Source organism: Bos mutus, chromosome 7 (genome assembly GCF_027580195.1).
Source record: "Bos mutus isolate GX-2022 chromosome 7, NWIPB_WYAK_1.1, whole genome shotgun sequence".
NCBI lineage: Eukaryota > Metazoa > Chordata > Mammalia > Artiodactyla > Bovidae > Bos > Bos mutus.
The window spans coordinates 78,834,850-78,858,916 of record NC_091623.1 but is presented as its reverse complement, the minus strand read 5'-3'; the positions used below and the strand labels follow the sequence as shown (position 1 = coordinate 78,858,916).

Genomic DNA, 24,067 nt, shown 5'->3' with positions numbered 1-24,067 from the left:
TTCCTAGGCTGGCCTCACTTAAGAGGGCTCAGGGGGCAGCTGGTGGGGAGGGGTGCTCAGTATACAGTGGGGCGGAGATGAGTTAGAGGTTGGGAATGTCGGAGTAGGAAGCCGAGAGTGGTCTAGGAGGCAGGGGTGGAGGGGTGTGGTTGAAACAAAGATCAGAATAAGACCAGCACAGGCTGGAATAAGGAAGGTGCAGCTAGGGATGGGGTCTGACGAATGGCTAGGGGTTTGCGCCAAGCGTACGGTTGGGAGTGGGGCTGCTGCTGGGAGGAGAAAGAAATGAGGATGGAAAAAAAAAAAAAAAGAAATGAGGATGGGCTACAGATGGGCCAGGGGTTGGGGATGGAGGTTGGGATGGACCAGGGATGGGGGTGAGGCTGGGGTGGAGGGAGATCAATGAAAGACAGAGTGGGGCTGGGCCGGATTGGAATGGAATGGATTTTCGATTGGGACAGGGAGTTGGAAAGAAGAGGGCTGAAGTTGGGCCTGGATAGGGCTTGGTGAGGTGGGGATGGGGAGAGGGGGATCAAGGCGGGGGGCGGGAACGGAGGTCCTAAGGTTTGTGGCTGGGGACCCCACAGGGGAGAACTGGGACGTGGGAAGAACGGCCCCCGGGTGCCGAGTGGTCGACCCGCCTGGGCGCGGCGCGCAGGGGCTGGGGGCGAGGGCGTGAGGGCGCCCCGGGGCAGGCCGGGAAGGGGGGGCGGGCCTCCCCCTGGGCCGGGCCGGGGCGGCGCTAGGACCGAGCGCGCAGAGGGAGCGAGCCGGGCGGAGCCAGCGCCCCCCGCCCCCCGCCGGCCGGCTCCCCTCCCCCGGCCGCTGGCTCGCTCGGCTCGCAACGCTGCAGAGGCTCCGAGGCGGCGGCGCGGCGACTCGGTCTTTCCCTCCCTCCTTCTCCGTCCGTCCGTCCGTGCGTCTGTCCGTTCGGCCTCGGTCCGGCCCGCAGCATGGCCGGCGTGAGCTTCAGTGGCCACCGCCTGGAGCTGCTGGCGGCGTACGAAGAAGTGATTCGGGAGGAGAGCGCGGCCGACTGGTGAGCCCCCCGCCCCCGCCTCTCAGCCCCTTTGTCCCCGCGCCGCCGCCGCCGCCGCCGCCGCGCCTTTGTTTCCACCCGGCCCCGCCGCCCCGTAGCCGGGAGGGAGGAGGAGACCCCGAAATGCTGCAGCGGCCCGCGAGGGCCAGGGAGGAGCTGCCTTTGTGCGCGCCGGGGGAGGGGCCGGGCCGGGCCAGGCGGGGCACCCGCGGTCCCCGAGCACCCGGAGGCGGCCCCAGCCGCGCGGTGGGGACGCTGGTGGCTGGACGCAGGCTTGAGAGACGCAGGGTCCAGATGTGTGGCCTGGGGCTTCCTGGCCTTGCAGAACTGCTCCTCCACCCCCTCCTCTTCGCCTTGGGCCCCGGCGGGGGACAGGTGTGCACCGGGAGGCCAAGGGCACCTTCGACACCTTCGAGCGGGCGGGGACCGAACCGGCAGAGCCAGAGCTGTCTACCCGGCCCAGCCCAGCCGGCCACCGCACAAAGGAAAAGCTAGGGCGGGGGAGGAGCGGAACGGAGCGGGCTGGGGGCCGGGGCGCCCCGCCCACCGGGGGGCCTCTTGGAGTTGGGGTGTGATGGAAAGACGTTCACTGCCACACGGCCACCGCCGCCAAGTGCCTCCTGTTCCCCTCGGGGGTCGAGGAGGCAGGGCTAAGTCTTCTCCCCAAGGCGAAGAGGGTTGCAGGGACTAGGCACCCAGGCTGGGACGTGCCAGAGGAACTGAACTGCCTGCCTAGAGTGCCAAGTGGGGTCCCTGGGAGGGATCCCCCAGGCGGACCATTGTGGAAAGAGTGGAGGGAGTTTTCTGAGAAGAATGAGGTGGGGGAGGAGATCCACGGAGCCCCTGGCCTGGTGGCCCAGTGGGGTTGGAGGAGCTGGGCTGCCCTCTCTCCCCTCCCCAGCTGTTGTCTCCCCCTAGGTGGTGGGTGGGGACGGACCACCTGCTCTGGGGCTGGAGTCCCCAGAGTGGGGGAAAAGCCAAGGGGTTCCACACTGCCCCATTCAGGAACCATCATCTCCCCGGAATACTCTTCTCCTGGGGCAAGTGCCCATTCTCTTCCCTAGGCCTTTTCTCCCCTTGGCAAGCAGGAAACACAAAGTGAAGGAAGATCTGAGGGACCACACTTGGGCTGGCCTCACCCTCATGCTGGGAAGACACTGACCTGGGGGCTGGAGGAGGGGACAAGATGGCCAGGCATCCATGCCACAGTACTGCAGCACTGGCGGGCGGCCAGGCCTGGAGGGATGGACGAGGGAGACAAGCAAGCTCTCGTGTCCTGCGGGTCAGTCACAGGCGAGGCCAAGATGGGCTAAGCAGGCAGGCAGCCCACCCTCTGTCCCAGCCCTGTCCCAGGGGGCTGAGATCATGGGATGAGTTGAGGGCAAGTGGCTGGCTTGGCCTGGTGGAGGAGCTGGCCTTGGGATCTGGGCCGTGCCTGGGGAGAGGCACAACCCACCTCAGAATGCTCTTCAGTCTGGGGTTGCTGCCTATCACCACCCCATTTCCCCCCACCTTCCAAAAAGCAGAGCTCCCACAACCACTGCTGGCCCGCATCCTGCTCAGCGGAGGCCTGGGCTCCCACCACCCAGCAGCATCCATGTGGCTCAAGCGAGTTATTATTCATCACTGGCGTGCGTCACCCCCCACCCCCCGCCCCGATCTGGGTTGTGTGTGGGACACTCACAGATGTACACACGCACCCTCGCACATACACACATTTGCTCACTCCCAAGGGCCCAGATAAACATTTGGTAGAAAGAATGTGAGAATCATCAAGGACATGAGGGCCCCTAGCACCCAGCACAGAGCCAGGGTACAGTGGGGTCTCCAGACTCAGGAGCAGACCCTGCACTGAGGCTGGAGGAGGGTGTCTTGGATAAAATCACCATCTGGGCAAAGGGGGCTTGGCACTGCCCTCCTCTGAGTAGGGAGTAAGGGTCGGGGAGGTCACACCCAGGTGACTTACTCTGGAATAGACTGCTGCCTGATGCTGGGAGCAGGGGACCATGGAAGTCAGATTGTGTAGTGAGAAGAACTGGTGTTACCCTGGATGTGACCTGACTCACTGTATCACCACACGAGTCCCTGCTCCTGTTGACAAGCAGGAGAGGGAGTTGGGCTCAACCATACCCCGATGCTCAAGGCCCTTCCAGTTCTAATATCCTGAGAGTGTAATTGTCCTGAGGAATCCACCTGCCCTGCAGCCCCATCCTCAGCTCAACCCAGAATCTTCCTGGATCTGCTACATTCCATCTCCCACTCACCCCAGTCTACTTTCTCTGGCTGAGATGGTTGCTAGATGGCAAATACCAACTAGAGCTGCTCTGTGCTGTCTTGAAAGTCTGAGTTAAGTGTCCCATCTTCATGAAGCTTACGGTTTGGAACGGTGTCTATCTCCAGGGGTTGGAGGTGTAGAGTCCTGCCCCCCACCCCCTTTCGGTTTCATCAGCTCCAACCCCCCCAAAGTTCAGGTCACCTCAAATGAGTTTGAGAAGCACAGATCTAGTGAGATCCCAGGCAGCTTTAGGTGCCTCTTCCCATCCTTGCTGGGGTGTGGTAAGCATCCTGGGGAGGGAGGTGCAGTGCAGGGCAAGGCTTCCTGGGGAGCTGGCATTGGGTCCCTGAGGGATTTCAGTCAAGGGTGGGCATGGGATGGAGAAGCAGGTCTGGCCTTCCTGTGAAGGGAGACTCATGCAAAGGCTCCAGGGTGGGAAATGCCCAGAACTGTGCTGGACATCAGGGACCCATCCAGTGTGATCCAAGTGTATGGTATGGATATGGAGGTCTGGCTGGAAAGGCAGGTGGGGTGGAGCTCAGGGATGAAGGCCTGCTGAAATCTTTGAACTTAGCTATGGTTTTCACCAGGTAAGGGCCAGGGCTGCAGCACAGAAAGGTGACTGAAGGTGGGTAGACAAGGAGTAAAGAATGGAAGGGGTGTTCTTGGGAAGAGCCACAGAGAGCCTGGGAGAGTCTGACAAGTCAGGCCGGGGAAGTGTGACTTGATGGCTAGTGCAGTGTCTGGGAACGAGTCGTGGAGTCCTGCCTCAGTTTCCCAGCTGCGGGATGCAAAGGGGCAGATCCTCCTTCTCTGAGGGCCTTTTGTTCGCAGTGGCAGCTTAGGGCAGCCAGACAGGTGGTGGGACAGCTGTGTGGAGAAGGCAGCTGCCAGGGTTGGGGCCCAGGCAACAGTTGGATGGGGAGTTTCTGGCCCCACAGCCCACCTGTGTCCCTTTTAGGAGGGAAGAGATCCTGAGAAGCTGGGAGGGGCTGGGGCCCATTTGGCAGTGACTTGTGCTGACCTCATGGGGCTGGGCCTGGACCAGGCGCTCCTTCCGCCCTCCTCCACCTCCCACCTCCCTCCCCCTCTCTTCTCTCCTCCCTCTTTCCTTCCCACCCCTTTCCCTCCCCGCGCCTTCATTTTCTCTCCATCCCTTCACGTCCCTCCCTTCCCTTGTCTTCCGTTTTTGCCTGTCTCCTAGCTCTTCTCTTCTGCATCTTGCTGGTCTCCTCCCCCCCCCCCTCCTAGCACCGTGCCTCGGCAGTCAGGGAAAGGGAGCTTGAGGGAGGGGCTGAGCCTCCTTGCCCCTCCGGCCTTTCTTCTTGGCCCCAAGCCGGTCTTCCTCCAAGTGAGTCCTCGGAAGGAGACATTTCTCTCTTCCCTTGTGTAAAATGGATGTTGAGCCACTCCTACCTGTGGAGAAAAAGCTAGGGAGGAGGAAGGCTGCTGGGTCAGCTCTCTGCCGGAGCTGAGAGGGAAGGAAAGGCCAGCGGTCCCCGGAGACCAGAACCTCAGCTAGGGCAGAGGCAGCCTAGGGCTGGAAGGCCAAAAAAGCGCCGCCGCCCAAAGGCCAGAGTCCAGGCAAGAGTGGCCATGGTGACCTCATCCCCATTTCAGAGAGTCTGAGATTGAGGATGAGGGTGTGTCCCCGGGGTCCTTTGTGTTCCGGAGAATGCAGCTGGGTGGGCCAGTCGCGTGCCAATTGCTGGGTTGCCGTGGTTACCAGGGGGATGCCCAGAGCTGAACAGCACCAGGTTCTCTCTCCCTGCCCCTCCCCCCTTGCTGTGGGGGGAGGGGCAGTGGGTACCGAGGCACGCGCCAGGTAGGTTCCTGGCAACCACCAATGGGGGATGAGGAGCTGTAGCCAGGGAACGGTAACCAAGGAACCCAAGGAACCCGTCGCCTTGGAATCTCCATCTCACACCACTGGCTGGGTTGCAGGCTGCTAGGGCCAGGGCTCCGAGGACGCAACACACTGACTTATTGGAAGCTAGCCACTGGCCAGCAGTTCCTTCCCCATTGCCTGCTTTCCACCTGATCCAAGCCTCCCTCCATCAAGTCCCAAACTGTCCCCCACTGAGTTCCAGCCTGAAATGGTGCTTAGCTCTGTTGTCATGGTGATAAGGCTTAAGTGCTAGGCTGGAATCCCCCCTCCTGTCCTGCCCCTTCTGTGTCCCTCCTACCCCCCCAGAGCCATCTCCACCCAAAATTGGCTGCCTGGGCCCTGACAGTTCTCCGAGCCACCCCTCCCTCTCCCCAGGGCTCTGTACACTTATGAGGATGGCTCAGATGACCTCAAGCTTGCAGCATCAGGAGGTAAGAATTCCAGCCATTCCTTTGTCTTCCTCCCGCCCCCTCCTCCGGTTGGGTTGTTTTCTTCCCCACCCGTCTGGCTCCAGGCCACTTCGATGCTTGCTTGCCTGCGTCCAGCAGACCATTATTTGTCTGGCAAGTGTCCTTCCTCCAATCATCCCTAAGATCCCTAGGGTGGGGAGGGAGGGAGACTGGTTTCCTGTTTGATTATGAAAAGACAAAGCCTCAGAGAAGGAGTGTGACTTCCCCAAAGTCACACAGCTAGGTGGGAAGGGGCCTGACAGGGATGGCCTGGATCACCCCACTTTATTCAGAGTCTAAAAAGGTTTTAATTTACCTCAGTGGGTGCTAGCACCGCGTGAGACTTGATGTGTGAAGAACACATCCTAAGCTCTCCAAGGTCCTGGGGAATTAAAAGGCAAAACTCGCACCTGCCTGCTGCCTCTTTCACACCAGCACAGAACTCTGGGGCTTGTAGATCTCTCGAGGTGTCTGCAGAGCCCACGAGAGGAGTGCTTGCTTTGGATTCCAGGCACTTTGTGGGGGAGGGGTTCAGGAGATTGGGCCTGACAACCCTCCTGATTCCCCCAGATGGCGGCTTGCAGGAGCTCTCCGGCCACTTTGAGAACCAGAGGGTGATGTATGGCTTCTGCAGTGTCAAGGACTCCCAGGCTGCTCTGCCAAAATACGTGCTCATCAACTGGGTATGCACTGGTGGGCTGGGGAGGGGAGCTGAGGGCCCCAGAACGGTTCTACTTCATCCCACTCCACTAACTGATGCTGCGGGAAGAGAGCTCCAGGCCTCAGCCTGCCCCTAACTCTTGTCCTTTCCCTGTTCCCCTTTGCTGCGACTTTGCAGGTTGGTGAGGATGTACCTGATGCCCGCAAATGTGCTTGTGCCAGCCACGTGGCTAAGGTGGCCGAGTTCTTCCAGGTGTGTGTGGGGTCAGGGCTTGCGGGGATTGGCGACAGGCGCGGGGACTGGCTGCCTGAACCTGCCTTCTTCCTGCGGCAGGGCGTCGACGTGATCGTGAATGCCAGTAGCGTGGAAGACATCGACGCGGGCGCCATCGGGCAGCGGCTCTCTAATGGGCTGGCGCGGCTCTCCAGCCCTGTGCTGCACCGACTACGGCTCCGTGAGGACGAGAATGCCGAGCCGGTGGTCAGTGTGCGCCCCTGGTGGGCTGGCCCTGCCTGGTGCTCCACTGGCCAGTCCCCTCTCGGTCCTCACTGTTCCGTGGGGGGGCAGAGGGGTGCTCCCGAGCACTTGGCCTGTGGGCTGCACTCACACCGGGCCCCTTGAACTCTGCAGGGCACCACCTATCAGAAGACTGATGCGGCTGTGGAGATGAAGCGGATTAACCGCGAGCAGTTCTGGGAGCAGGCCAAGGTGCAGACCCCGACCCTGGCCTGCTGGCTGGGCGGCTCCTCCCTGTCTTGACCCCACGGGGCTGCTCTGGCTCCTCTCCTAAAGTCCCTCCCTTTAACAGCAGGGCCCGTCCCATGTGCTTCCCACACTGAAAGCCCCTGAATTCACAGAAGCCTGGGTCAGGGATGGGGGTGGAGTGGGGTGGGGTGGGCCACAAGCTCAGGGCCTGCACTGCCTTGGCACGGGGGGCTGTAGAAGGAGGAAGAACTGAGGAAAGAGGAGGAGCGGAAGAAGGCCCTGGATGAGAGACTCAGATTTGAGCAAGAGCGGATGGAGCAGGAGCGGCAGGAGCAGGAGGAGCGGGAGCGCCGATATCGGGAGCGCGAGCAGCAGATTGAGGAACACAGGTGTGCCCCCTGCTCCACCCCCACCTTGGGCCGCGGCCCTACGGCGGCCAGTCCTAAGGGTTTGCCTGCACCTTTCATTCCAGGAGGAAACAACAGACTTTAGAGGCTGAGGAGGCCAAGAGGCGGTTGAAGGAGCAATCTATCTTTGTAAGTTCTTAGCCCACGGTTTCTCTTTCCTGGTTTGGGAAGTGGGGATGGTCCCTGAATTACTGGGCCCCTTGGGGGATAGTCAGAGTCTTGGGGACAGTGCTGGGCATTCAGGGTACCCCTGCATCAGCATGGGATGTCCTGCCATGTCGGGCCTGACCCCTGATCATGTGGGGTTCTGTCCCCTGGCTGTGGGAAGAGACCTCTTTGGAGAAGTTTAGACTGAAAGAGAAAATCTACGTTGACCCAAACCCTCACTGACCAGGCTTCTCCTGCCCACTTCCAGCAGGACTTGAGGGGCTCAAGGTAGATTAGCCATGCTTCCTGTATTTAATGGGACTTGAGGCCTGGTCCCCATTGTAGTAATGCTGTAGAGCCACTGAAAGAATCTGGGCTGATGCTCTGAACATCTGTATACACGTATGTGTAGTGTCTCCTTTAGGGCAGGCACTTATTCCAGGGGTACTTGGCTGAACTTCCAAACATTGGGATGGCCCTAGGATCATCGTGGATTGACCCTTTCACAACCACAGTGGAGACAGATCTTCACGCTTTGAATTGAATTTTAACATTTGAGAAATAGCGAAGATCATTCAGTGCTGAGCGTGGTACAGTTTGGGACAGGAAGTAGGCAGTAGTTGTCTGGACTGAGACTGTGGTGGGTAGCTGTTGGGCCGTGGGGACTCAAGCAGACTTCAAGGTCACACCCACAGGAGGCTGGAGGGAGGTGGGAGGACAGTCCTGCAGCACTGGCATTAATGGCTGTCATAGATCATTCCACTCACATAGCCCCTAGAGGGTGGAAAGAATGTGTGGATAGTAAGCTCCAAAGTCATTCATTCAACAAACCCTTGCCACCTGCCACGTGCTGGTGTTGGAAATATGGTGGAGAGCAAGATGAGCAAGGCCCTTTTACAATTAACTGATGAATTAACTGCAGCAAAAGGTATATAACATAAAAGGTACCATCTTTACCATTTTTAAATGTATCGTTCCAGGGCGTTAAGTGTATTTATTTTGTACAGCTGTCACCACTGTTTATCTGCAGAATTTTCTTCATCTTCCCATACTGAACCTCGTATCCATTAAACACTAACTGCCCATTGTCACCTTTCTCAGCCCCTGGCACCTGCTTTCTGTGTCTGTGATGTGACTACGTACCTCGTATGAGGGGACCACTTATGACTGGCTTATTTCATTTAGCATAGCATCTTCAGGCTTCATCTCTGTGTCAGAATGTCTTTCCTTTTGAAAACTATTAGTATTCCGTAGTGTATGTATACCAGATTTTGTTTATCCATTCAGAGCAAGGTCTTTTGGAAAAAAAAACTTCCGGAAAATTTCACATACACGTGCACACAAAAGTAGAAACAATAGTTTAGTGAGCCTTTGACTTGATCACTTATCTTCACCAATTACCAATGTTTCAGGCAAAGATTTACAGTGTTACACCATTATTTTATAGTCTCATCTGGCCCTTCAAGTATGGCTCATGTGACAATGACAGTTGGTATTTTAACAGGTCACTGTGGTGACCCTGCAGCTTCAGGTCCCCTGAGGAAGGTCTCACACAAGAAACTTTGGAATTTACAACCGTAAAATGCTTTCTTTTGACTTGAGGTACTCCGCTTTCTCCCTTCTGATAAGAATTGCCTTCCTTATGTGAGTTCCCTTTTTGCCTGGGATACTAGGAGTTCATTTATCTGAAGATGCTGAAGCACAGCAGCCCCGTTGACCTTTCCGGTTACTGTGTTGGTGTCTCTCCGACCCCCAGCTCTGATTTGTTTCCGTGCTTCTCACATTGTTGGTAGTTAAGGTTTTTGTGGTAAGCTGCCTCTGGTCCTTTTTTTGAATGAGGCAGAGGAACCTCATCCTGTGGCACTAGGCAGGGGTGGCATAGCAGCAGAGGCTGGTGGGATGTATGTTTTGAGGGAAGGCAAAAAGCTTGACTGGAGTCCCTTGGAAATTTGGGAGGAGAGAGTGAGGTCAGAGGAGGAGTTTAGACTTCATTCTGGGAGACAAGAAGTGGTGGTTAGGGTGACAACCCTCTTGAGGCTTTTGGTGTGGTTAGGTCAACTGAGGAAACAAATACCACTGAACGTCAGGCTGACCACTCACACACATAAGTTCTCAGAGGGTGGGGAGATGATCCAGAAGCAGGAAATTATGACACAGTGTAATCAGTATATGGCTGGAACACCTCATGGGGGCCCAGGGAAGGAAATGACCTGAATGGGCCAAGGGCCCCTTCCCCAGGAGGCTGTGCCAAAGCTGAGGCCGGAAGCAGGAAGAGCTGGACCCAGGGTGGGGGTCAGGCACGTGGGGAGAGAGATTCATTTCCTCTGCCAAGGCACAGAGTTGGGAAGTTGTACGCCTGTTACAGGACCTACAGCTCCATTGTGCTGAGGACTTGATGTCTGCATTTCACAGGGTGTGCGCGAGTCAGGGCAGGAGGGGAGTGTTGGGAGAGATGATGGGCTGGATCAGGCAGGGAGAGGGGAGGCCCAACCAAGGACCCCCACACCTATCTTTACTCCTGGGGCTGTAGCCCCAAAACAGCAAGTGAAGGGTAGCAGGGAGTGGTGGGGACTGTGGCAAACTGAGGCTGCTGCACTGCAATTCTAGTTGAAAGCTGCTTTGGGGCACACAGGCCTGTGTTACCAGGGCTGCTGGCATTTTCAAAAGAAGCTGAACACCCTGATTTCAGTAAGAAACTTGGTTTTTGAGTGAGTGAGTGAGTAACAGTTACTCAGTCGTGTCCGACTGTTGGCTTCCCCGCGGACTGAAGCCGGCCAGGCTCCTTTGTTCGTGAAATTCTCCAGGCCAGACTCCTGGAGGGGGTTGCCATTTCCTTCTCCAGGGGATCTTCCCGACCTAGGGATTGAACAGAGGTCTCCTGCATTGCAGGCAGATTCATGATTTTTAAGTGATGGCAATTAATGTTTTGGAAAGATCCTTTCAGAGTCTATAGAGAAAGAAATAGAGGGAAAGAGCAAGGAGGCAGGGGACTAGTGAAGCCTCAGTCATGATACCAAGATTCAGGCTGCACGGATGGGGCTGTGGTTGGCCAGACACTGGGTTAAGAGGTTCGAGAAAAGTTAGCTACAAAGCTGGGAGTGTTCCTGGATGGCCCTGGGTGCCCAGGGGTCTGACTGGACTGGAGATGAGGTAGCTGAGGACCTTGCAGATAGAAGGTGCTGTGGGACTGGGTCGTGAAAGTGGTTTCTGGTAGTGAAAGAAGTGGGCTGTAAGAAAGCCCAGAGCTCCTGTGGGGGTGGGGTGCTCAGAACACCATCCCTTTGGTTTCCAGGGTGACCAGCGGGATGAGGAGGAAGAGACCCAGATGAAGAAGTCAGAATCAGAGGTAGAGGTGAGCACTGTGGGGGCACCAGGCATGTGAGTTTGGCCCGGCTGCCTCAATCAGGTCCCGCCTGGCCTGACTATCCGTGTGCCCCCAGGAGGCAGCAGCCATTATTGCCCAGCGACCTGATAATCCACGGGAGTTCTTTAAGCAGCAGGAAAGAGTCGCATCGGCCTCCGCAGGCAGCTGCGATGTGCCCTCACCCTTCAACCACCGACCAGGTAGTCCCAGCTCCCACACCCTTACCCAACCCCTACTCCTCAGGTTTTGGTGTTGAGCCTCTTTGGGACCTTCCTTGCCCAAGGACCCCCTGGAGAAGCCAAGGCCGAGCATCACATGTGCTTCCACCCACCGCCTCCAGGTGGCAGGGCTGAGAAGGGCTCCAGCAGGGCCTGGTCTGAGCAGTGGGTGGTACTAGAGGCCATCTGGGGCTGAGGGATCCCCCTGGCTGCAGTGAGTGGCCCTGCTGGGATTGAACTTGTCTTATCTGAAGAACTGTAGGTGCATGGGGAGTGGGGCCTCATCCTGTCCTGAGATCCAGCAGCTTGGAGCTGTACTCCGGGTTCCCTGTCTGGGTTCTCCCTGTGTGGCTTCCACTACTCCTTGAAGCACCTTTCTGCTCCCTGTCTGCTGGCCTGCTTGCCCCTTCCGTGTGCTTGGCTCAAGTGCTAGGGCTCTAGGGGTGGGACAGGCTGTTCCTGGGCATGCGCTGCCCAGATGCTGGGAGGCTGGCCACATCATGATGTGTCAGGCTTTTTGCTGTGTGTGGCTGGTGCTGGTGGCAGTGGTCTGATGGCTTGAGGCTCTGGTCCAGCTTGGCTGAATGTGCACCCTGGCTGAAGGCAGCTTGGACAACCAGGGCTGGCCTGTGGGTGGGTGAGGCCTCAGGATGGGGGTGGGGGAGACTGACCCTCTCTTGTCCTCTGTCTCTCTCTCTCTGTCTGTCTCTCTTGGCAGGTCGTCCGTACTGCCCTTTCATAAAGGCATCGGACAGTGGGCCTTCCTCCTCCTCCTCTTCCTCTTCCTCCCCTCCACGGACTCCCTTTCCCTATATCACCTGTCACCGCACCCCAAACCTCTCTTCCTCCCTCCCATGTAGGTAGCAGTCCCAGGCCTCTGCGGGAGGGGGTAAGGAGGGCCCCGCTTCCCAGCAGCTCCCTTGCCTCTCCCCCTGATCGCTGATCTCTGGTGTTTATCCCCAGAGCAGGTACTGCCTGCTTCTTTCCCCTGGCCCTGAAGGGGTACTGGCCCTCCAGGGGCCTGGCTTGCAGGGTCTGGAGCTGTGGTCTAGCCCCTGGGGGGCCTGGGGAGCTCCCAGCCCCCACCCAGACTCGAGAAAGGAAGGGCTGGCCAGGCCCCAAGTTGGACAGTCCTGTTTCTAGCTGGCTCCTTGGCCCTCACTGATCAGCCTGGGGTTTTCTGTCCTACAGGCAGCCACCTGGACAGCCACCGGAGGATGATACCTACCCCTCTCCCTGCCCGGAGCCCCTCTGACTCCAGCACGGCCTCCACCCCTGTTGCTGAGCAGATTGAGCGGGCCCTGGATGAGGTCACGTCCTCACAGCCTCCACCACTGCCGCCGCCACCCCCAGCAGCCCAAGGTATGTGAGGGGGCCCTAGCCCCTGGACTGGGAACTCCAAGTGGCTGCCCTATGGCCCTGAAAGTGGCTGGGGCAGGGACGAGCCCTGGTCAGACCTGCCTTCTCTGGACCTCAGGGTCTCCCTGGAGTGGGGACTGGGCCTTCCTCCCAGGGCTGCTGAGCAGTTTAAAGACTGCGGGTAAAGGGGCAGCAGGGGCCAGTGGGCGTTAGAAGGCACTCTTCATGGAAGTCTTAGTGGAGGCCTTCTTTCCTGAACTCTTCAGTGGGTAAGCAGGGTACTCTCTTGTGGCTGCCCAGGGCCCGCATCCTTTCCTGGGAGCTGATCACACGTCTCCTCTGTCTTTGTTTCAACAGAGACCCAGGAGCCCAGCCTCAGCCTGGATAGTGAAGAGACCAGCAAGGAAGCCAGAGCAGCAGCCCCTCAGGCCAGGGCTGGCCCCCTGGAGGAGTCCCCTCAGGCCTCGGAGCCTCCCGAGGGCCAAGGCAGCCCCATGGAGGAGGACTTGATGTTCATGGCATCTACAGAGCAGGCAGACCTGGCTGCCTCTCTAGAGCCTGCCATGGCTGGAGCCTCTGCAGCCGACAGCCCAGTAGCTGATGCCATTGAAACCGACACTGCCGTGGCTGACACTGCTGTAGCTAACACCGTCACCCCTGCCGCTGCCAGCCTCATTGACCTTTGGCCAGGCAATGGGGAAGGGGCCTCTGCACCCCAGGCTGAGCCTCGGGCCCCCACACCACCTTCAGGTGCCGAAGTCATGCTGGCGGAGGTGCCCCTGCTGGATGAGGTGGCTCAGGAGCCACTGCTGCCAGCAGGAGAAGGCAGTGCCAATCTTCTCAGTTTTGATGAGCTGCCTGAGCCGCCAGCCACCTTCTGTGACCCAGGGGAGGAAGTAGGAGGGGAGCCCCTGGCTGCCCCCCAGGCTCCAACTCTGCCCTCAGCTCTAGAAGAGCTAGATCAGAAGCTGGAGCCAGAGCTGGAACCAGAGCCCCACCTGCTGACCAATGGCGAGACCACCCAGAAGGAGGGGACCCAGGTGGGGCTGAGGCTACCTGATGGGAGGGGAAGTAGTCAGGGCTGGAGCAGAGGGCTGACCCTTGGTTCCTCAGGCTTGCAGCAGTACCCTGCCCCCTTTCTCTGTGACCCACATTGTTGGGGGGAAGCTATTTCATTTCCCCTCCATGGGCCGGCTCTGCTTTTATTCCCAGGGTAGGCATCTGTGTTTCCCTGGCAACCACTGATGGACTCACTGGTTGCTGGGGAAACGAGCTCAGGCCTGGTAGGTCAGCCCTAGTCCTGCTGGGTGGGGCCCAGTGACTTGGAGCTTTTCTCCTGCAGGCCAGTGAGGGGTACTTCAGCCAATCACAGGAGGAGGAGTTTGTCCAATCAGAAGAGCTATGTGCAAAGGCTCCGCCTCCTGTGTTCTACAACAAGCCTCCAGGTAGTGCTGGGATGGATGATGGAGAGGAATTTGGGTGGGGGTGCTGCGTTCAAGTGTGGCCAGGCAGCCCTTCCCCCATACACAGCTGGGACAGCTCGCTGGGTTTGGGATGGACACAGACATGGATCTGCTGAGCCATCCTAACTCCCTTCCCTTCCCCACATCATAGAAATCGACATCACCTGCTGGGATGCAGACCCAGTACCGGAAGAGGAGGAGGGCTTCGAGGGTGGTGACTAGCAGTGGTGCCTGCCCTTAGGCTGCCCTCGCCAGGGCCGCCCACCTGCCCCGTCTCTGGCCAGATGGTCCACAGTGCCTGCACTCGCAGCAGCTCCGCCTGGCACCTACTCTGGATTCTGGCCCTGGCTGGGGACTTGGCCGCATCCCTACCCACAGGGCCCTACTTTTACAGCTTTTCTCTTTTTTTTTTTTAAAGTTGATAGGAGACTTGTACAGTTGACTGGTTTTCCTCCCGTTGGTAGTTGAGACGCTGTTGCAAATTCCACCCCCTTACCACCCGGTCCAGATTGTAGCTCTTAGTCCTCCCTGCTCACTCACCTGGCCGGGGTGGAGGCCTCACCTTGCTTGGGGCCTGGCGTGGGGGGGAAGTTTTGGTGGGAAAATGTTCCCCCCACCTCTTTTCCTAGTTTTCTGTTTCTTGGAAAAAATATCACTTTGTATTCTCTGTCCAGGGCTTCAGATATTTTGCACGAATTTTAAAACATGGCAATAAATGGCTCGTGGGCTCTGGCTCCCTGGGACACCCCTCCCTACCCTTCTCTTGACGCTTCCCCACCTGGCCCAAAGGAAGAGAAGCAGGCCTAGCTGGGGCCTCTCAGCTTCCCAGCCCTTTCCTGCCCCCTCCTGCTGGGCAGGTCCCAGGCTGGAGGCCCTAGGCGTGATTCAGGTCAGGGCTATGGGTGGCCCCTCTCCATCTCCTCCCTCTTTGCTTGGGTTCCTTTTTCACGTTCAGTAACTGTTTTTTGGAAAGCACAAACTTCTGTAACAGGTCGTGCTCATGTCTGTTAATAAAGAAATCCAGATCCCTTCAGGCCTGCTGCTCCGGGCCTCCAGGGGCTGATCCGTGGTGGGCCGCCTGCCCGACCCCATTCCCAACTCTTGCTACCTTCAAAGCTGCGAGGGCGCCCTCACCAAGGCCCCAAGGAAAGTGGGGTATGAGGCTCTTGGGGGAACCAACCAAAGGTTTGGAGCAGGCTGACCTCAGCTTTAGCTCTACAGCTTGTTTTGGGCCGATGAGGCCGGCCACACCTGGCCACCAGAACCTTGGCCGCAAGCAGTGGGTGCCCCCTCCGCTTGTACTAAACCAGATCACACACCTTTATTATCCTCAAAATGTAACAAACGGGGTAAGAAATCCCTCCCTCCCCCCCCCCCGCCCCCCCGCAGTCCAAGGGAAGCATTTAAAAAGCCCCGCAATCAGGCCAGGAGTCCGCGGGTGGGGCTCGGGACGCCGGGCGCCCTCTATACGGCTGTAGTCCTCCCGAACAAGGGGATGGAGACCGGCAGGCGCCAAGCTCCGTGCTCCAGTGGCTCTCGGCTGCTGAGCTCTGAGTCGGTCCAGCTGGGGAAGACCCTGCGGCCGCGGTCCGACTGCAGACAGAGCGCAGGGCAGGGCGGCGCGGGCCGTGGGGCACTGGGCAGGTGCAGAGCCGACGTGTAACCCCGGTCCAAGAAGAGCGGCTTGTAGCTGGGTGGCGGCTGCTCCTGTTTCTCCGCGCTGTCGCGGCGGCTCAGAAAGGGCGTAACGATCTTGCGGTAGAGGCCGCGTGTGTCCGTGAGCACCTCGCTGTAGGGCGGCGGCGGCTCGGCCATCATCACCGCCTCTTCGTAGCACGGAGGCTTGGACATGTCCGATTCCGCTGTGGAGTGGGAAATAATCCACGGGTGTGAGGCCAACTCAGCCTCCTGCAGAAACCTCGGCCAGCCGCCAACCCCAGACCCAGCCCGCTCCCTCTTCCTAGGTTCGCTGGAGAGGCTGTCCCGTGGAAGCCCCGCGGGACAGCAGCGAGCCCTCCCCCTGCCGAGGCCTCGACCACCCTAGTGAGCCCGGCCGCCCCCTGGCGCACGCGGTACTCACCTTGGCGGGGGTAGCTCCAAGGCCGGGGCGGCACGGATAGGTGCGGCGGCGGCGGCGGTGCGGCAGCGCGTGGTGGTGTGCGTGCGGGTGCGCGTGTGGCTGCGCGGGCCCGTGGTGCAGCAGCGGGTGCACGTGCACGTGCTGGTGGGCGTGCGCCGGCGCCTCAAGACGGCCGCGGTGAGGGGGTGGCGGGGGCGCCAGGCCCGGGGGGCTCCCTGCCAGGCTGCCCTCAAGCTCAAGGGGCTCCAGCTCAAGGGCGCGCAGGTTCTGCTCACGCAGCCGCTCCTCCTGGCGCCGTTTGAGGCGGCGGCGCAGGAAGCTGCAAAAGCAGCAGAGTAGGACGATCAGACCCCAGATGAGCCAGAAACCGGCAAAGCACGTGAGGAACGTGTAGGTGCCCTGGGACATAACCATGGCGGCGGCGCGGGCGGCGGGTCCTCGGCTGCTTCACTGGACAATGGGTTCCTCGACGTGGCCCCGGGCCCGCGCCAAGCTCCCAGACGCCGCCAGCGTCACTCGAGGACCCGCGGCCGGGGGCTGCCCGCAGCTGGGCTCAAGTCGTGCGCGCGCCGGCGGGGAGCAGCAGCAGCAGCAGCGGCGCCCGTTCCTTCCCATGGCGCCGGCAGGCGCGCTGGCAGGCCTCACCCGGGACCGCGTGGAACCTGTAGGACAGACACGGGACGCGGTGAAGGCGCGCTGCAGCCCCCGACGACTTCCCTGCCCGCGCGGGTGCCCTGCGCAATCCCGGGGAAGCCTCTGCGGAACCCCCGCACTCCGCGGGGGCCCGGTGATGTCACCAGGGATGACGTCACGCCCGAGGTTTCCCCGGTAGGGCTTTCCCGTATCTGAGACCCGGCGGCCACCGCCGCAGCCTCCCATCCGAGGTGATTCCAGGCCGGCCAGCAGGAGGCGCGCGAAGGCCGGGTTCGGCTTCAGTGTTCCTGAGAGATTCGCCATCCGCATCTCGCGGGTGCAGGGTACCCCAGCCCCGGAAGGGCTTCAGTCTAACCATAGGCAGACACCCAGGCCGCTGAAGGGGAGCCACTGCGCGGTTGCTTTGCGGCGGGGAAAAGGTGGTTCACCTCCTAGGCCCCACAAGCAACCCGCCGGGGCCCAGCTTCAGCCTGTGCATACGCACCTGGCAACGTCTGGCGTCCTAGACCTTGTTCGTGCTCCCAAACCTGGCTGCCCAGAGCTTGGAACATTCCGGCCCGCACCGCGGCCTCCTGGTTGTCTCAGCTGTTGTAGGGGGGATCAGGCGGACGGTTCTTAGTGGCTACTGCGTGCTACCAGCTTGTCTTTGTCTGAGCCGAACATGCCGCCGAGCGTGGGCCGTTCCCTCTTTTCCTTTCCTTTAAGCGCCTCCGCTCGCTGAATCCCATCTCGGTCTCCGCTTCCCGAGCCTCCTACCCATGCGCAGCCCGACTTGGCCCTGCCCTTCTAGCTCCAGGCCGCCATGTCCCTTCCCCCAATTCCTTTCCCTCTCTGCAGAGGGTAGGAAAACTAGCTCAAGTAATCGGTACCGCCTGGGCCCACATCACTCCAGATGGGCACTTCCAGGTCCACCTCCTCTCCACAGCCAGGGTTGAGAGGGGAACCTTGCATTGTAAGAGGTATGTAGGAGGGGAGCCCTGACTTTGGAGGGACAGTGGCAGGCAACTGTTCACCACCCCCTCAGAACAGGAATGAGCTCTTCTTGAATGCCTCACATCCAAGGCGTTTCACATACAGTAACCTTTTGGGGTAATGAATTATTCCTGTTTCACACATTTTACACAGTTAGCAGCTGTGTGGATGGCAGGTGACGTTTCCATAATTTGAATCCAACCCTGGCCACAAAACCCTAGCCTGGGGTGTTAAGAGTGCTGCCTCCTGAGCTATTTTGTGGGTCTCTTTGGACTCCCCGCCCCCCATCCTCAGCATGCCCAGCCAAGGCACACATGTATTCAGCTCTGGGTGTCACAGTGAGCCTGAGCCCAAGCTGAGGACCCCACATTAAACTTAGACTGGTCTGAGAGCAAGTGGTGGGGGGTGGGGGGGAGCCAGGCCGCCCAGTATATCCCACCCTTCTCCCCAGATGGCTCCTGTCTGACTCCCTGGCTGCTTTGTGCCATGTGCCCCTTAGTGCCCGTGCCAGTCCCTTTCTCCTGGGCCTCCATTCCAGAACAGATAACGGCAGGAACAATAGCTTCACCCGCCCCCTTCACAACCCCACCATGAGGCTGCCATGGTGACGCAGCCCAGATAAAAACACGATGCTGCCAGTCATTGGGGTTAATTAAATCTGTTCTCCTTTTCCTGAGCCCACAGGAATTTTCAGGAGTGCTCTGATGAAGCTGGCACTAACTAGGTACCTCCTTGGCTTGCAGGGCAGGAACAGCTCTGGGTCACAGAAGCACTTCTGGGGCTGGAGGTGATGGAGTTTAGCTGAATTAGAGATACATGCCAAGGACTGTCTGCTGTGTGAAGCCTCGTTTTAGACTCCTTCCATGCAGAATAATCTTATGTAATCAATACCACCTTCCTACTGTGGGGGTCATGCCCATCTGATGGATGAGACAGGCTTAGAAAAGGAAATGACTTGCCCGAGGTCACACAGCTAATAAGGGGAAGAGCTAGGATTTAGCCTGACTCTGAATCCAAAGTCTGTGTTGAAAACTCTCTCCTAAATGATGAGTGAGATGTAAATAAGTATGTGTGAACACTCAGTACAGGAGATTTGGTACCTGTGGGGGGACACTGGCCACACTGGCCAGCCTATAGTCAAAATGCACCTTTCTGTACCTTCTCACCAAAACTTAGTAGTTCTGCTGACCAGCCCTCTGTTCAAGAGTGGGAAAAGGCTACAGGGTGAAAGAGAGGTGGAATGGCAGCTCTAGGGTTAATAAGGAACAAAGGACAGGGACTGCCCTGAGGGGTCTAGCTCAGCTCGTTGGCATTAGAGGCACAGACAGGCCAAACCCAAGATCCGCTAGGTGCCACTGTCGCCTCTCTAGTCTATCAAATGGATATGACCCCCAGCGAGAAGTGGTGCTGAAGATCATGTAAGACGTGATCATCACATATGATCATGTAAGATCATAGAAGAGGCATAGAACAAGCCCTGACATGCAGTAGACAGGCCTTGGAGGGTAGTTTTACTTCTATTTAGCTAAATACCAGCCAAGTGACAGAACTATCGCTGAATTTTACAGACTTGGCCACCGTGGTTCTGAGAGAGAAAGTCTGCATACAGTCTCAGCCGAGTTGGCCCTCTGACCTCACACTGACTCCAGTGCCCAGTGTGGAGGGGAGCAATGACAAATGCTTCTGGGGCTGCTGCTTCATCCTGGTGGTCCAGCAGGCCCAGATGGCAGGAATCCTGCCTGAGCTTCCCTCCTGGTCTAGAGGGAGTTGCTCAGTAACATCTCATCTAATTCACAGTAGGTGCCCACTATATAAATGTCAAAAGATTCATTCAGACTTTTCCAAGGGCTTTTCCTAAGCCAAGTTTCTCAAAGCCTTTCCAAAGGGTTATTCCTTTATCCCTTCACGCCTCATGCATACTCCTGGTGGGTCTGGGAAGCCCTTCAGATGCAGACCCTCTGCCTGTTGCTCACAGCAGCTCACCTTCTCCATCCCCTGCAGACACATGCCTGGTCCTTAGTAAATACCAACTCCGACTGTGTGCTGGGAGCAGAGCCTTCAGCCAGGCTCATCCTTCAGTCTGCTGTTTTATGATTTGCTTTCTGTTTGTTTCCTCCTCATTCTCTTTACTTACCTTCTTGTGGGTTATTTAGACATTTTTCAGGATTCCATCTTGATTTCTTTGTGGAGTTTCTGAGTATATTGCATTGTAGGGTTTTCTTAGGCCATACTCTCACTGGGAGCACAGCGGGGGATGGGAGTGAGCCTGGGGGGCGGGGGGGGTGCCACGTTGTGTCAGTTTCCTCATCAGTGGAGAAGAGTGAGCTAATCCAGGCAAAGGGCTTAGAGACACCCCAAAACATGAGCACTGCTGCCCACAGCTTCAGAGCTGAGGGTACAGAGGTGTGCGCCCCAGGGCTGGATGCTGCAGAGTTTTCTCTCAGTTACCTTATAAACTAGGGGAGCATTCTGCCCATTTGACAGATGAGAACACTTTGCTCAGACAGATTAATGGTCTCTGGGGCCTGGTACACTGCTGTGCATACCTCCCGCACTGTTCCTCTGCATAAAGAATTCCAGCACCCTAACCTTAGACCCCAAAGATCTGCTGCTGGCTCTTTTATCTCCGCAAAGAGCCCTCCATTTACACCATCTGCCAAATCCTGTTGTTTTTAACCCTCACTGTTGTGTGTCTTCATCTGTCCACCTCCTTTTGTCCCCCTGTCACTGCTGGCTTGGCCAAGCCACTGTTCTCTCTCACCTGGGCTTCCATTACCATCGCCACCAGTTTCTCTGCACACGGTGCTCCTGCTTGGCCTGCCGTTCTCCACACTGCCTGTTTCCCCCAGGCCTTCTATGAACCCAGCTGCAACACGGCTGCACTGCTCTCGCCCCAGCTCTTGCTCCTCAGCCTCTTGGTCTCACCTGTCACCACCCTGGACATGTCAGCGTCCAGCTCCCTCACGCCCCAGGGATGGCTGAGAAGCCCAGCGATACTGATCACAGTGTTCTGTAGTCGCCTGCGTGCATCACAAGGGCTACATCTGTCTTCATCATCTGGCATATGGTAGCTCAAAAACCACTTGTTGAAGGAGTAACTGGAGGTGTTCAGTCACCTGTTTGGTCTTTTACCTGTCTGACAAGGAACATCTCAAGAGCTAGGTCTGCATCCAGTTCATTCCTGGGACATGCTGCCCATTCACCAAAACATCACTGATAACCAAGCTATCACCAGCTCTCAGCCCTCACAGGGAGGTTTATAAACAAGCTGAGGATACATACATCTACATGAATAAATGGAAAAGTCTATGTGGAGATTAAGATGTGTACCAAGGGCTCTGAGGTAGAAAGAGGCAAGGGGCTCTGGGTCACAAGGGGAAGCCCTGGACATGAGGCCAGAGCTGCTAGTCCTGTGAAGGAATAGGAATTCAGGCCAGCGGACAGAGGAGAGAGGGAGGAGAGTGTGGTGCATAGAATGAGGGTGGGGTAGGAAAGGTGACCACTCACCTGTCCTGCATGCCCTCCCTGCATATGCCAAGTCCCCTGCTAACCTCTTTATATTCATTGCCTCAGGCAGGAGGGTGCTCACTCATTCGTGTCTGACTCTTTGCAACTCCATGGACTGCAGCCTCTGTCCATTGAACTTTCCTCTGTCCATAGAATTTTCCTGGCAAGAATACTAAAGTGGGTTGCCATTTCCCACTCCAGGGGATCTTTCCTGGCCCAGGGATCAAATCCGAGTCTCCTGCATTGGCAGGCAGATTCTTTACCACTGTACCACCTTGGGGAGTAAAGGTAGCATGCGTGCATGCTAAGTCGCTTCAGTCCTGTCTGACTCTGTGTGACCGACCCCATGGACTGTAGCCCGCCAGGCTCCTCTGTCCATGGGATTTTCCAGGCAAGAATACTGGAGTCGGTTGCCATTTCCTTCTCCAAGGCAGGAGGGAGTTGCTGTCACCCTCACTCTACAGGCAGGAAGCTGGGGCCACTTCAGGCCCACGTAGCCTATGGGCTTATGAAATCCAGGGAACTGTAGAACCTGGCAGGAAGGTCATTTTAGGGAAGCACTGGTGACATTTTTACACTCCTTTCACACCAAGACAAATGAACTGAAACCAGAAAGAAGTGACAGGAACTGTCCCAGCTGCCACCATTGGCCAGGCATGGAGCTGGCCAGAACCTTATTCCCAGCGAGGCCAAGGTACTGGCTTGACACCTTCACCTGCAGGCAGCGTCTCTGTGATCCAACCTCGGCACCAGGCCAGGAACCCGGGGCTTGGGAAACTGCAAATGGGACAAGAGATGGGAGCCCTAGTGGGTTGGTGTCTTCTCAGATCTGCCCCTCCAAGGGACGTGGCTACAGCTCGGAGTAGGGGAGTAGAGGGAAAGCAGAGGGGATTATACCCTCCTTTGAGGGGCTACCTGGTGAACACACAGAGCACTGAGCAGGGAGCCCTGGGTTCAAATCCTCCTTCTACCCAGCTGTGTAAACCCATCCCAGCTATTCCCATGCCTGAACTGAATTTTCTTCACCTATAAGACAGAAATGATGAGACCAGCCTGGCAGTGCCAAGGGAGGAGCAGAATTGATGTGGGATGTGAAAATACTTCAAGACCAGCATACACAGCTGCACTTGATAAACGAAACTGCCAGCACCTTACAGCCTTAAGAGGTTCAAATGTGTTAACTGGCCATGGTGCCACATGTACACAAGCCTGGAGGTAGTCCAGCAAAAACTGCCATCACCTTCCCATGCGTCAGAGGTCTCAGCCTTGTGACTTAGGCTGGACACTGTTCATGGACATGGTTTGTTGACCCATAATCATTTTTTTGAAAAATATTATGATTAGTTATCAACATTTAAAAACCAGGAGACTTTTACATAAATGTCTGGATTTCTGGTTCACCTTGAAAATTGGACAACTTGGTCATTCCAAATCCACATTCTCACATGGTGACGTAGACTGCAGCTGATTAGTGCCCTAGTCCACCTGGGCCCTGGAGCCATTTGGGTTTCCAACTCCTGAGCTAGACTGAGCACCCACAGGGGCCAGCAGTGCATGGGCCTATTATTGCTAAATTCCTTCTGCTACCACCAAGGTTTTACAAGCTGACCAGGCCGCAGAGCCCACAAACCAAGGAATGGAGCCTCAGGGATTTCCAGGGGACTGAGGTAGCCCTCACTGCTCAACTTCTAATAGAGAGAGGGAGGGAAGGAGGCAGCCCGGCAGTAGCTGGTCCTATAGAGCATCTGGAGGAGCCTGGCAGTTATTGGCTTCTATTGCCAGAAAAAGGAAAGGGGTACCAAGACCTAAAACATAGGGAATATCCTCATTGGAGGAATGTGAAAGAAGGTTAAGAAAGCCCTTCTAGAAGGCTCTACAGTTCTTTTCTGCCTGGGTCACAAGAGATGTATGAAGCAATACCACAGCAGAGAGGGGCCATACCAGCAAAGAAACGAACACTGGAAAACTATTTCCACCACTTACTGGTTGCTCAGCCTTGGACAAGTCACTTCACTTCCCTGAGCCTTGGAGTCATCATCTTTAAAGTGGGGATCATAAACTTACCTTGCACAATGTTGTAAGGACTAAGGAGATCATGGATGCAGAGCGCTCAACACAGGTCTCCGACAAAGCAGGAACAGAATGAAAGGAGCCTGTGAGTAATTCCAAAGGCACTTCTGCCTGTGGGAGATTCAGGCCTGACTTAGGACACCACCCATCTAAGGGCATCTTTGCCTCAAATGCCTAGCTAATGGTCACCTGTGATACCCAGGACACCTCCCGGGATGGGAAAGGAGACCCCAGGGTGGTTGTGATCACTGGGATATTGGGTCCAAGGCCTGCGGTCGGGGCTGGCATCTGCTGAGTCAGGCCTGGGAGAGCTGGCAGGAGGGCCCTTTCTCTCCCCCAGCAAGCTGCCCACTGAGGGGAGATTGGGAGGGGAGCCAGAGGTCATTTCCTCTGACTCAGCAGCCATTCTGCCCTCAGAGGAGCTCCCCTGGAGGACAGGGCATCTCCATGTGGTGCTGGCCTGCCTGCTGGCCAACCTGCATGCCACCCAGCACAGTCTGGGCTTTGTGCTCAGACAAGAAAGGGACACTTGTGATCCAGACAATGGGCTGGGTGCTCCCATTTGGCCTGGGCTTCAGCTTCCCTGGATCAGCTGTGTCCTTTGCTCCTGCCCACACTGCTCCTACCCCTCCCTGGAGAATGTGGCTTGAGAAGAGGAGCAGAGAGACCCACCGTGAGCCCAAGCTACCGTTTGGCACATGCTCTGGCCATGAGGAGGAGGGAGGTGAGCATCTTTCCTCTACCCTGGTAGGGACTTTCGCCTTTGAAGCACCCAACTCGTGGCAGGCCATTTCGCTGGCGGTGGGTGC

At 57.5% G+C, this 24,067-nt stretch overlaps 2 protein-coding genes across 2 annotated transcripts; one reads left to right on the top strand and one right to left on the bottom strand.

Moving 5' to 3' along the window:
• The first annotated feature begins 816 nt into the window (after nt 1-816).
• DBN1 (drebrin 1) lies at nt 817-14,718 on the top strand. Its single transcript, XM_070374144.1, has 14 exons — nt 817-1,039; nt 5,578-5,633; nt 6,222-6,334; nt 6,490-6,564; nt 6,646-6,792; nt 6,943-7,020; nt 7,255-7,406; nt 7,490-7,553; nt 10,864-10,923; nt 11,012-11,135; nt 12,345-12,515; nt 12,870-13,552; nt 13,855-13,957; nt 14,127-14,718. The coding sequence occupies exons 1-14, from the start codon at nt 954-956 to the stop codon at nt 14,195-14,197; spliced, it is 1,983 nt and encodes a 660-aa protein (XP_070230245.1). The 5' UTR covers nt 817-953; the 3' UTR covers nt 14,198-14,718.
• Nucleotides 14,719-15,369: 651 nt separating this feature from the next.
• Nucleotides 15,370-23,246, bottom strand: PRR7 (proline rich 7, synaptic). Its single transcript, XM_070374143.1, is given in 4 exon segments — nt 15,370-15,837; nt 16,056-16,110; nt 16,113-16,717; nt 17,194-23,246. Coding segments are annotated over 3 exon segments (810 nt in total). The 5' UTR covers nt 16,470-16,717; nt 17,194-23,246; the 3' UTR covers nt 15,370-15,439.
• Nucleotides 23,247-24,067: the final 821 nt, after the last annotated feature.